We start from the raw sequence: 12804 nt of genomic DNA, 5'->3' as shown, positions 1-12804 counted from the left end.
CATCTCTTCTTTCCTCCCCGGATCTTGTGTTTGGACCCCTCCTCGGCTCCTCAGCTGGACAGAGAACCGTGAGAATTTTCTCCAACTTGAAGGACACAAAAAAAAAAAAAAAAAACTCTTCTGCAGCTGTTGGAGCTCATCAGGCGTGAAGGTACAGAAAAGAACTGCTGTTATTACAAGAATGTGATGAATGTCTTTATCTTCCAACCAGAAGGGGGTTTACATACTGTAAGGTGTGTCCGGTGTTCTCAGGGGATTCGTGCGTAAAAGAAAAAAAAAAAGAAAAGCTGCCGTTGCGCATTTTTTGGGTGCGCATGACAGTTAAAGATGGTGCAGTTTGGACACATGACAAACATTTCTTCATGTATTCACCTACAGGAGCATTTTTTTTTTTTACTCCTATATCTTCATTTTCTTATGTAATCATCAGATGTTTGGGGTGTTTTTTTGTCGTTCTTCATAGTAAATATAGAAAAACAGCGACGCATTTTCAGATCCGAGTGACCAAACTAAATGAACGTCGGTGTGATGTGTGGAGGAGTTGGGTGACGCAGCATCTGGGGTTCATCCACAGACATCTGAACAGACAGGACGCGGTAATTTATGGAAGTCAGGTCGCGAGCGAGGATGAAAGGGGATTTTTAAACGCGGTTCGGCCTTGCTCTGCTCCGATATGAGTCACATGCAGACCCCCCCCAAGGGCATCTGTGTCATTCTCTCATCCAAGTAGTCTCAGGCCTCCCATTTTGTTTATATGACATCATTACACGCGTCCCTGTGTCTGGGTACAGACTAAAGACTGGATATGATCACCAGTTCACAGCTGACAGGGTCAAAGCAAAGATTTGAAGGTTAGGTTTACATTTTGCGTTCGACCAGCCAGAACTTTGTGTCTCTTTTTGTAAAGAATATTTCTAGATCAGATTATTTTCATTATCGATTCATCTGCTTTTGTTTGGTTGTCTGTAAAATGTCCTGAAAAAGGTGAAAATGCCCATTTGAAGTGTTTTGAGCTGTAGTTTGTCTGCTTCACATCTCTTGATTCATCCGACCAATGCTCCTAAACTCAAATATATCCAGTTTATTATCACGCAAGACATAAAAAGCAGCAGAAATATTCACATTATAGAAGCAGCATGGTCAGTGTTGTAATTTTTGCTTAGAAAATGACTCAAAGGAACCCGGAAATAAAAACGCAGTAATTAGTCTGCCTCACCCAACGCTGATGTGAAGATGGGATAAGTGTTGTGGTCCACAAAACATTTCTGGTGCTTCACAGCAAAACAGCGTTACAGCATTCTCCTAAACAACTGAACTGGATAGAGACTTGTTTTAAAAATGATACTTCTTGGCATAATCCAAGTCTTCAGAAGCCCCGAGATCCCAGATTAATCTGAAAAGATGTTATTTAGATCTTTTTGAAAGCAGAAATCATCACTGTGGCTACGTCAGCTCCACGGCATGTCACGTCATCAATTTGGTGGCTTCTGGAGGATTTCATCACGCCGGTCGAGCTGCATGGAGCCATTTTAAGCTGTTCTTGGTTGTTTAATAATCAAGTCCCCATTAACTTCAGTTGTTCAGGAGAACGCTGCCACGCTGTTCTGCTGTGAAGCTCCAGAAATGTTTTGTGGTCTTCGAGACCTCACCCGACTTTCTATCAGCATGAAAATGTGCCAGTAATGACTGGATTCAAATTTTTCCTTTAAACGATTGTTCAGTCATCAAAAGAAGATGCTGATTGATGTAGATCGATTGAACAACTCGTCGTTTCAGCTCCGAACTCTTCACATCACTATTCACCAACGTATTTTATAACCTGCCAGGAAGAAGCTGTGTTTCATGTTCATGAGGGAAAATTCACCAAGATTCTTTGAAAAGCATTCAGCTTTCTTTCCATTTGCTTATATACTACGGTTTCCAAACATTCTGGTGCCACGGACATCATTATTTTAAGAGAGCGCATCATTATGTTCTAATTTAGTGGCTTCCAACCTGAAAAAGGTGAGGTAGATTTGAGGGGCCGTAGGAGACCGGAAAATCACTGCTCACCTACACAAATTTACTTCTATTTTGGTCTAATCTTTGTCGTCTTTTCCTGAAGAAATACCAGAAAGATGCACCTCTTCTGGACAAATCTGCTCACTAACACGTCAGCGCTTCACTTTAAGGTTTCACAAGCAAAAAAAAAGGGGCTGAGATTCATGAATACTTTAACAGAATATGGACTTTGACCTATTTTCTTCACACACTCCAGGGTGTATTTTTATTTGACGGCAGGTTTTGAACATGTCCAGCTCACTGGAGAAGGCCGTGGCCCAGAAGAAGGAGGCCATCGAGGCGGTGATGGACATGTTCGAGAGGGGGGCCGAGGTGTTGGCCAGCGCCGTGGGCGAGCTCTTCCCCCTCTGCGAGGCCGCCGCTCCGGTTCTCCGCCTGGCCTTAGACAACGTCCAGAGCAAAGAGGTCATATATGTGAAGGAGCAGTTCCTGGCGGTGAGGAACCAGCTGGACGTGCTCTCCGGCCAACTGGAGGACATCGACTGCGAGATCAAGAAGGGCAGGCTGGACACCCACTACTTCTCTGTGGAGGAGAACATCAGGAACCAGTTTAGGAAATACATGGACATCTTGGAGGCAAAACAGCAGTACAAGGAGGTGAAGACCAGACTCTTTCTGGAGCACTTTGCCAAAACTGGAGGAGAGAAGAACCTGTTTGTGCTGTACGACGCTCTGATGGGGACGAACAGCTTTGGAGAATCGGTTCTGGAGCTGGTTGAGAGGTAAAAATTTATGTATTTGCTCTAGCTCTCCAAAAAAAAAGTGTCTGAATAAATGTCTGCAGTGTACATTTCTGCAAAATGTGATATTGTGGCAAGGCTGCGCTAATGATCTGACTAAGTTTAGGCACAAAAATCGCTCGGTTAGGGTTTGGATGAGATAATGTTTTGGATCATTTGGTTCTGTTGCCATAAGCACGGCTGGATTTTGTCCCAACATGCATTAAAAATACCAGATTTTTGTCTTGTCATCTGATAAATCGAAATGGTTCCTCTGTTTTGTAGGTATGTCGCAAGGAACCGCCGCCTCCTGGAAGACTTCTGTGTCCGGATGAAGGAGCTCTTCTGTCTGGGCCTGATTGCTCTGCTGGGCCACTGTGCCCTAACCCAGCGCCAAGAGGAAGAAGAGGACAAAATCCAAGAGTGGAGCAGCAAAATTGAAGAAGTGGAGTCCAAGATGAAGGCAACCATCGAGTCCTGCATCGCCGCCTTCCCAGAGCAAGCGAAACTGGACGCCCAGCGCCTCCTGCAAGCGAAGGAAGAAGAGAACCTGCAAGAAGCGACTCGGCAGCTTCTCGAGTTCTTGGTGAAAAAGTACGACTGGGTCCACTGGTCCGTGCGGCTCATCAACCACTCGGGGAGCACCTACCGGAACTGGCGAGCAGGGGAGCACTTCCATCACGTGGCGGGACAGAACTGGTTCGAGGTGCTGCAGGTGAACAACATCAACCTGGTGGTGTCGTACAGCACCAAACCCCAGCCGGTTCCCCGCGACTTCATCCGGCAGGTGATGGAGGGCCAGGGGAAGAAGGGGAACGCCCCTGCGGTGGTGGAGGTGCTGGAGAAGCAGCTGTGCGGGTTCGTCGTTCACGCCGTCAGTCGCCACAAGGAGTCTGCAGCGGCGTGGAGCTTCCCGGAGGAGTGCCACTACTGGGAGAGACACAAGAATGTGGCCGTGTGTGTTCACTCAGAGTAAAGATGACACACGTTTAGGATTGTAGGATTTCAACTAAGATACTGTAGCTCGTGTTGCTTGTCCGTCTGCTGGTCTGTGCTGAGGATATCAGACTGTAAGTTGATCGTAAAGAAAAGATAATAAGTCTGAGAAACTGGGGATGCAGCGATCAGACACACATGATGATGTGTTGGTGAAAAATTCTGTCATTCCTCCTTTATTTAGTCACATTGCGTGCCAGCTTAATTTTGAGCACCGGACTAAAAATATCATCATTGCGTGACAATATTTTTACTTCAGTGCTCAAAATGTAGCTGGCACGAAGGTGTGACCAAATAAAGGTGGCAGTTTTACCGCCGGGAGCCCCAAATTGTTTTTTTTTTCTGTTCTTCTTCTTCTTCATTCTTTTGCAGTGAGCTCATGTAACCACATAAATAGTAACTCATTGTTTCCACTTCCAGTTAAGAAGGTATATATAGTCAACAGTAGAGGATGTATTCTGATATTTTACTTCAGAGCCAATACAGCCATTGTAAGAGCACGACATTAGAAGTGAAAGTTCCTGCCGTCAAAATCCTACTTGCTGACTTAGAAGGAGTAATTTCAGCAAAATGTACCTAAAGTATTAAAGTTAAAGTGTTATGTCTGTAAAAAAAAAAAAAAAAAGGACCCTGTGAGTGCTCATATGTGGGCCCCTTCAGAAGGAGGATAGATCTGAGGGGTCATGAGATCGTTAGAGTAAGAGTGAAGAAAATACAGATCAGATCGAGGTAGAGGAGGGAAACAACACAATTGCAAAAATAAATATTTGCATTGTGCATTTCTGCAAACCACTTGCATGTTGAAACTTTATCTTTCTTTACATTTCGACTCTATAAGGAGGCGGACCTGTGCACAGAGAGCAGGATCCTCCCGTTTCCCAGCAATGGTGGAACAGTAAAACTAACAATTCCAGCTCTCTGGTGATTTATTCTACCAAACAGGCCAAGTAAAGAAAAGAAAGAGACAAAGAGAGCTGAAAGAAAGAAAGAAAGACGTCCTGCAAGTGCATTGACACAGAGAGAAGGGAGGAGATTTCCTCACAACTACAGCAGCTTTAACATTTTTATCCAACTTTCCCTAAAATGTTGAACTATTCCTCTAATTTGAAGGCGTTTACACGCGTCTTAGGTGAAGAGAGCAGAAAGCAAACTGATAATGACCCCCTGTGATGTCAGAAGGTTGCTGAAATGTAACCAAAGTTAAATATGGTTCGCTAAATCTTAACTTAAACACAGACTTTATGTAAGACTAATGTTAATGTTTCTTTATGTTAGGATCGGTACAAAATCAGTTTGGGCCGAGTTAGAAAAAGACCATGTTGTGCCTTAAAATACCTGATTTGTCACCGCTAACATGGCTGGAAAATGTCCGGAGGTTCGCTAAAATTACCCAGTTTTTCCTCAGACGAATCAGGAAGTGGACAGAGGTCTCCTGGCAGCCGTCTAACCGGTTGTCACAACACCACCACCCCCTCCTCCTCTATGTAATCTTTACATGCTATGAGTCATTGATATTAATTGTATGAAGCAAATTCATCATATTTATGGTTTGCAGAAATGCACAATGACAATATTTTATTCTGGCGATACTGTGCTGCGTAAAAAAAGTGCAATATTTTCATCTGAAGCGTGGAGCAGAAGAATAAAGCAACAGAACATTTGAATAGTCTGAGTCGAGTACAAGAAGCTCTAAATTACAAAAGTAGTTAATAACTTTCCACCACTCTGCATATTCATGTCCTCATGAACCAGCACCAGTCCTGGATCAATAGTCCGTATCGGTGTAGAGTTGATATATTGAGTCTGATCAGTGCATCCCATCAGAAACGTTACATTTAAGTTATTTTGTTGTTTGTTTTGTTTGTTAATTCACATTTGTGCTTTTATTAGCTCTCTGGACTGTTTTAACTCTTTCTACAGTGGATATTTGCATTTTTAGACATTTCATGTTCATGTATTGAGTTACAGCTGTTTAAATATTCACATTATGAAATGTGTCATCATGTATTTATTTGTTATTTATAAGTTACTAACCAGTTTTTGTATGACTGTGGGACATTTTGCACTAACACTGGCCTGTATATGATCTTCATCTGTGCTTTTACCTCAGCTGCATACAGTCATAATCCAGCCTCCCCTGAGAAACGGCTTCTGCACTTTCAGCTTTTAAAGATGGTTCTGCTGAGGCTGCATCTGCAGAGCTCTGCTCCCGTTTTGTCTCTGCTCAGCAGGCTGGCCTACATAACTCTGACAGGAGGGACGGAGGTTTCCTTTTTTCAGGCGTGAAGAACAAGAGGCTTGGAGTTTGGCACCGGAGATGCGACAATGTGCCTTGTGTTCTAAACACATTCGGACCCCTCGAACCGTAACAAGCGAACCCTGCTGCTCTCCAGCTCCGTGCCTGTGATTACGTAATGTTTTAAAGTGATTTCCTCATTCGTCTGTTTTATCCCTGTAAGATTTGGTGATAAATGACAGTTGCTGTATTGTTTTGCACTTCCAAACCAAATGTGATGTATTAATTTTATATTCTTTTTATGATTTATGGATGATTTTCTGTTTACATGGTGTCATTTCTTTGGTGTATGACCTCACAAACCACTGTGATTTGTGCCTGATATTTAAATAATTCCTCATTTCTACAGAAGCCCTGAGGGTCAAGTGAAGACATCTTTCTGGTTAAGTCTGAATCAAATTGTTTTTTGTTTGTTTATGACTTGAAAGCTGGTGGGGGAAAAAAAGGTTTTGCCACGATAATCTTAAGTTGAGGGGGGGAAAAAATCGGTGTGAAACAGTGATTCTTTTTTCTTATGTTTCAGTTTTAGTAAAAGTGATTCAACATTTTATTTAATTGTTTCAGTCAAAAATGTTTTTTCTTTTTTCTTTTCAACAGAGAGAATGTATTTTATTCATTATTTATTCTTTTATTTAAACAAAATACATTTATAGTGAGTACGCATATTATATAACATTAAAAAATTCACTCTTTGGCATATTTTTTAAAAAATGTTTTCACGCATGGTAAACAGATTTAGAGAAATATTATCCTGGCAAAAGTTAAATTTTTTTTTCCCATAAGTTTATCAAGTCACTTGCCTCTGAGGTCTTCCGTACATTTCACATTTCCCCAGAGCTCGGTCACAAGTTTAACAGATTTACCACTTTTATAAACTGATGATATTTAAATCCACGATGATATAAAGTTGTAAAATTTATACCAAAATGTTGTCATGTATTATTGCTTAAAAGACAGCATCTATATGCAAACTAACTAATCCCAATAAAAGCATTGCATCATCAACGTTTAGTGTAATCATCATGCTTCATGACAATCAATGACCAAACACAAACAGTTAATGTGAGTGTGAACAAGTATAATCTAATATCTGCCGCTCATTTCTTGAACAAATGTGATTCACGCAGCGCTGTTCGTGTCCGAGCCCATTAAAACCAGGCAGTGCACCCTCAGCAACAAGGACTCCACTAATTTAATTGATATTTACACATAAGTCAGCATTTCCCGACCGCAGCTCCAGTCTTGATAGTCTATGAATAACCCCCGGCTGAGCTAATATCCTGCAGACGAGCAGCAAAGTGCTTGGCTTAGCAGGATGGTATCAGTTATAATGCACGGTGTAGGTGCAGGGCGAGCGGAGGCGGCCATCATCTCCTATCTCGGTGGATCTGGAGGGTCTTTAGCTGCTCGGCCTCGCTGTCCGAAATCAGCCTGTCAGAATCCATCAAGCGTTATCTGGGATACACAGAGCAGCGCAGGAGGAAGTGCACTGTGTTGAATCATCAGAGGTTTGTCTGTGCACGGTAGAAAATAGATGCCAGTTGGAAGATGAGCTCGTTCAGCGGTTCAAAAGCATTTTTTTAAGAAAAAGAACATTTGTGCATATAACAAATTTAGCACCAAAATTATTTATTTCACACTTCAGTGTCTGTACAAATTAAACAAATTATAGTTAGTGTGCATTTAAGGTGCTGGCAGACTGTGATTCTGTGACCTTTGGACAAAGTCAGGCTAGCTGTCTCCCCCTGTTTCCACTCTTTATGCTAAGCTAAGCTAACCAGCTGCTGGTAGTGGCTACAAACAGGTGAGCATCATCCAAAATGTCACATTGTTCCTTTAATTAGTGAGCTTTACTGGTGTTGGTAGGTGTTTTTGTTTTTTTTGTTTGTTACTTGCTGTTTCCCACTTCTTGCAGCGTTTATGCTTTGCTAATTTTTTCCTCACTCCAGATCTGCACCCACAAATGAAAGTGGTAACGACCTTCTAAATCTGAACAGAAATGTTTCTTTAAAGGATAAGTTCAACCACAAATGAAAAATCTGTCATTCTCTTCTCACCCCCGGCTGATGGAAGTGAAGTTTTGTAGTCCTTCCCAACTGAGGTAGATGAAGACTTGTTTTAAAATGGTAACGATCAACAGAAAAAAAAGCTAAATCGGCTCCATACAACTCAGCCGGTGTAATCCAAGTCTCTGGAAACCCCAAAATTTAACTTTTTTTTTTAAAAGACCTTATTTTCACCCTTTTTGACACTGAAATCTCCACTGTAGCTGCTAAGCTAATAGTGTTAGCGCGCACCCCATCTGGAATGGGTGCACAAGCTTGACCATGAATATATAACATCTAAAAACATAAAGCTGAGACTATTAAGAAATAAACTAAAACAATTTTAAACAATAAAAACTAAACAGAAACGAGCACAGACATGAAATAAACTGAGACTAAACTGAATCGAAATCAAACAGTAAAAATTATATTAAAATAAAAGGTTATCAAAAATACAAAACTAATATATCTCTGACGTGAACATCCTAAATCAATGTTTCATTCTAAACTAGCCTGGCACTCAGTAGAGCGTATACCTCCACCACGGCCCAACAGCCCCAATCTGATATCAAATAAAACATATTTGAAACCACAATCCAGATCTTTATTTGGATCTGCATCAGCTTCACTCATAGAAACCAGCCGCCTAAATACACCAGATCTTTTTCATGAAGATTCAAATAAATTAAAATGTTGAATCTGCCGTATCTTGCAATGTTAAGTAAAATGTGGAAAAAAAGAAACCTGGGATCTGTTCCGTTTTCTGGGCCGAGACCCATCCTCCATCTGAGTTTTGTGGAAATCTGTTCAGTAGTTTTTACGTAATCCTGCTGACAAACCAACAAAAGGTCACAGGTGAAAACAAAACCTCCTCGGCGGAAGCAACTAAATAAGATGACCTAAAAAAACAAAACCAAAGCGAAGAAAATGTGTCACCGTCTGCACTGTGACCTACAACACTGCACCTGCTACCTCGCTGGCACAAAGCCTTTTTATGAATTAGGAATCCCAGACAGGTGACTAACACACTTTACCACCTGTGATAAATGTGTACTTCTAATCCCACTCTGAAAAAACAGAGAATGTGCAGCAGACACACAGACGGACGGACGGATGGGCGTGCCAGACAATAGTGTGCAGTCTTCAAACGCACCACAGAACCGGTCCAGGAGAACAGACCACTGACTCCAGCACAATACAACAAACACAACCACAAACCTGCTGGTGGACAAAAGGCCTCTTCAGCTATTAGAACACATTTCTGTTCACTGGATATTTTAAATGAAACTCTGTCATGACGATCTCCTCATTTCTATCGTTTAATCTAACGTGGTGGAGGTAAATTTTGACATTATTACCCGGAGTGTTAAGTATTTCCACGGTTTTCCTCCAGTGTAAACATCCAGAGCAGCAGCAGCCTGCTCTGAAAGCCAGTGGATTCATTAGTGGTTGTGTGGGCTTTGCCTAGGTAACAACTATTGATCCAGGAGGCTCTTCCCCTGCATAAAAGGCTTCAGCTGTGGTAGCCCGTCAATCCTGACTGTCATTATGGGAAGACTGAAGCATCTGTTTACTGATAAGATCCAATGCAGCCATCTCGTGCCGCCGGAGCAGGAGTTGGCTTGTCTTTTTTGCGGTTGAGGGAAGGTTAAAGTTTGGTTTTCTGGAGGAAAAGAGTGAAATCTGATGAGGGAGTGGTACCAGAGCTGGTCTGCAGACAGAGGGCGCTATCAACATGCAGATCTAAAAGGCTGATTCGACAAAAGCATCACAAGAAATGAGAAGTCCAGTTCCATGATACACATTAAAGCATCCCAGCATGGCTTTAGAATGAAGCTGCAATGATTGATCGATGAGTTGTTAGCTTTAATCAGAAAAGAAATACTAAATTCCAGCTTCTTGAATTTAAATATTTTTTTTGTTTTTTGACAGTAAACTTAATATTTTTGGGGTCTGGAGAAAACGAGACATTTGAGGACGTCATCTTGTGCTTTGAGAAACGCCGATGGACAATTTTTACAATTTATTAGACCAAACAAGTGATCTTTTAACTGAGAAAACTGCAGGATTTAACAGTGAAAATAATACTTAGCTGCAGCCCGAATTAATTATGAAAGTCTGTAGTGTTGCATAGTGCTTGAGCTTGCATACACAATGAGCTTGCAGTATGCGAGTATCACAACAGACTTCTCATCAGCCTGATTTTTAACATTATCAGAAACCTTACGGGAACCAGGTAGTTACGTTTCCCTTTTGTTGTTCCTGCTGGGACGTTAACTTCATCCCAAGCTCGTTTTAAAGTAATAAATGTCAAAAAAGGCAAATTCCCTCATGATGTAATTCTGGAAATGATAGACTGATTACAGTCCTGCCAAGAGAAACAACAGTCAGTTTACAAATCCTTTCTCCAGCATTACCAAACGCTCTCCATTCCGTCAAGCGGAAGCTCCTCATCTGAGAGGAGAGAGCCGCCAATATCAATATTTCATAAACAAATGAAAGACTGGATGGAGTCGAGCATCAGAGTGGCCCTGGAGGAGAGAGTCGATCAATGGTAGGATAGCTCTGTCCGCCGGTGTCTGCCAATCCCGGCCCACGCACAATAATGCTTTTACCCATCAGTCGGAGTGGACCATCGACCGGCCCGCTGCTCTGTGAGTGAGCTAATCCAATAAAAAGCATTAAAACATTTGTTCAGTGACACACTGACTGCAGGTCCGAGCCCAGATATCAGGACTGATCCCACCGGGCTGAAAAGTGACGGTTTCAGACATGGAGGACATGTTATTTTTGTAAAGCTGGTGTAGTTTTACTACCCGGCAACCAAATGTGGCACCATCATGGAACAGAGGCAAGACGACAAAAGATACTGTACCTGATAACGGTTGACTTTATGTGGGTGTAGGCCAGTTAACCAATGCTCTTATCAGATGAAGATTATTCATTATTCAAGTACTATTTGAAGGCCCTATTTAACTGGGTAATACCATTCATCCTGAGTGGTCTAATTACAAGTGGACAGCTTTAGGTACAGAAGAGAACGCACCCCCAAAACGCCTTGAGGACGCAATTAAGATCCAATCAGTCAGACCACATTCGGGGGTGGTCTGGGCCACATGTGATTACATTCTTTAGCAGCGTGTATGTGCATGTCACACTGGGTCACACTGAAGGACCGCCCACTCGACTGACCTCCTCTGTGAAGCCGCAACAATGAGCTGAATGAATCACACGCCTTTAGATTTCCAAATTAATGAGCTGTCTTAAAGTGCCAACGTCTGTCTGTTCCAACTGATCCAACCAATAAACTAGCGGCTGCGATATCCCCAGACTCACTTAACAAATCACACAATTTTGCAGAGTTGTTGAGTGAGGAAAAACTTAAAAAAACTTGAAATCTGAGGAAAATTCTTGATTAAGAGTGCATTCTTGTACATTCGGCTTTTAATGAAATACATTAAGCTGGTTCTTTTCCTTTTAAAAGTGTCAGTTTGTCGCAGCATCACTTACAATCTGCTCCATGTCTAAAATGCATCTTACCTGCCAACTTCTAGCATCTGTTTGAACACACTGTTTCAACTGACTCACCAGTCACTGTACAATAAATATATGAAAGACAACACTTTCTTGATGGTAAACCGGTCAAATTTCACAATAGTGAACGGTCGGTAACCAATATAGTTTACTTCTTTGTCATCAGTGGAACAAGTCCCCAGACTCCCTTTAAAAATTGCTCAATTTTGAGAATTGTTGAGTCAGAAGAAACTTTCTAAATGTTGTGAAACACCATGTCTGACGAATATTAAATTATTTGGGCCTTCTTGTAAATTCAGCAATTGTTATGCATTTACTTCTTTCTTTGTTTGTGTGAAAAACATTGTGTCCAGACAGTGATGTGTGTGTTTATCTGCATGTAGAGCAGGAAAGTGAAATGTGATCACAAGTGGTCACTCAGGACTCAAACGCATCAAAACAGGACAGAGTTGAGCAGAGTAGTTTTTACCTTTAGAAATGTAATCAGATGTTCACTGCAGGTGGCACAAGGCTGAGGTCTTACAATATGGCTGCCACATGGTTACACTCAGCACATACACAGCTTTCTTCACGGTATTTTACAGACAGCAGAACAAACATTTACTTTATATACACAACAAGATGGCCGAGTCTTTGTCAATTATCCAATGAGAACCAAACACATAAAAGTCCAGCCGCCACAGGATGCAACACCCACCAAAAAGGACATTTCAAACTAAAAGCACATGAGAAATATTAAACAGCACAAACATTAAAAAGTACCACACAGACACAAGACATCAGAGAAACAACTATGTACATTTTTTAAAGAAGTAATTGATATTTTTTTTTTTTAAAAACCTGCAAAAATGACAGCGTTATTTCACAAAACAAGCTTGTTTGACTTTATTTTGTAGACGTTTTGCAAAGTATGTTATATTGCAGAGAGTTCATAGTAATAATAAAATAGGGCTTTGAGGGTTAGGGTTAGGGTTTTTTACTTTAAGTAACTAGTAACTAAAATCATCAAATTCATGTAGTGGAGTAGAAGTATAGAGTAACAGAAATTCTCAAGAAAAGTACCATAAAAATTATAGTTATATACAGTACTTGAGTAATTCTACTGAGTTTACATTCCATCACTGCACATTACTTTTATTTTATCATCACGATC

At 41.3% G+C, this 12804-nt stretch overlaps 1 protein-coding gene and 1 long non-coding RNA gene across 4 annotated transcripts; one reads left to right on the top strand and one right to left on the bottom strand.

Annotated features, from left to right (window-relative positions):
• The first annotated feature begins 18 nt into the window (after nt 1-18).
• rpz6 (rapunzel 6) lies at nt 19-7077 on the top strand. 3 transcript variants are annotated; one of them, XM_030393209.1, is made up of 3 exons: nt 19-151; nt 2258-2783; nt 3066-7077. In XM_030393209.1, exons 2-3 carry the CDS (start codon nt 2290-2292, stop codon nt 3754-3756), a joined length of 1185 nt encoding a protein of 394 aa, XP_030249069.1. In that variant the 5' UTR covers nt 19-151; nt 2258-2289; the 3' UTR covers nt 3757-7077. The 3 variants fall into 3 exon arrangements, with proteins under 3 accessions (XP_030249069.1, XP_030249070.1, XP_030249068.1); XM_030393210.1 differs by having other exon boundaries at nt 39-151; nt 2281-2783; XM_030393208.1 differs by lacking the exon at nt 19-151 and adding an exon at nt 1319-2171 and having other exon boundaries at nt 2281-2783.
• On the bottom strand, nt 2154-12247 carry LOC115567045 (uncharacterized). Its single transcript, XR_003981127.1, has 2 exons — nt 12121-12247; nt 2154-2584 (listed from the first exon to the last, which is right to left on the bottom strand). It is a non-coding gene; the product is annotated as an uncharacterized LOC115567045 (long non-coding RNA).
• Nucleotides 12248-12804: the final 557 nt, after the last annotated feature.

The sequence above is a fragment of the Sparus aurata genome, chromosome 17 (genome assembly GCF_900880675.1).
Source record: "Sparus aurata chromosome 17, fSpaAur1.1, whole genome shotgun sequence".
In the NCBI taxonomy this organism is placed as follows: Eukaryota; Metazoa; Chordata; class Actinopteri; order Spariformes; family Sparidae; genus Sparus; species Sparus aurata.
Note: the sequence above shows the minus strand (reverse complement) of the source record. Positions and strands in the feature narration are given on the sequence as shown.

Coding starts and splice junctions, on each gene's coding strand:
- rpz6 (XM_030393208.1), top strand. CDS start 2,118: ATGCACCTCTTCTGGACAAATCTGCTCACTAACACGTCAGCGCTTCAC. Junction 2,172..2,280: donor CGTCAGCGCTTCACTTTAAG/GTTTCACAAGCA, acceptor ATTTGACGGCAG/GTTTTGAACATGTCCAGCTC. Junction 2,784..3,065: donor GTTCTGGAGCTGGTTGAGAG/GTAAAAATTTAT, acceptor TCTGTTTTGTAG/GTATGTCGCAAGGAACCGCC.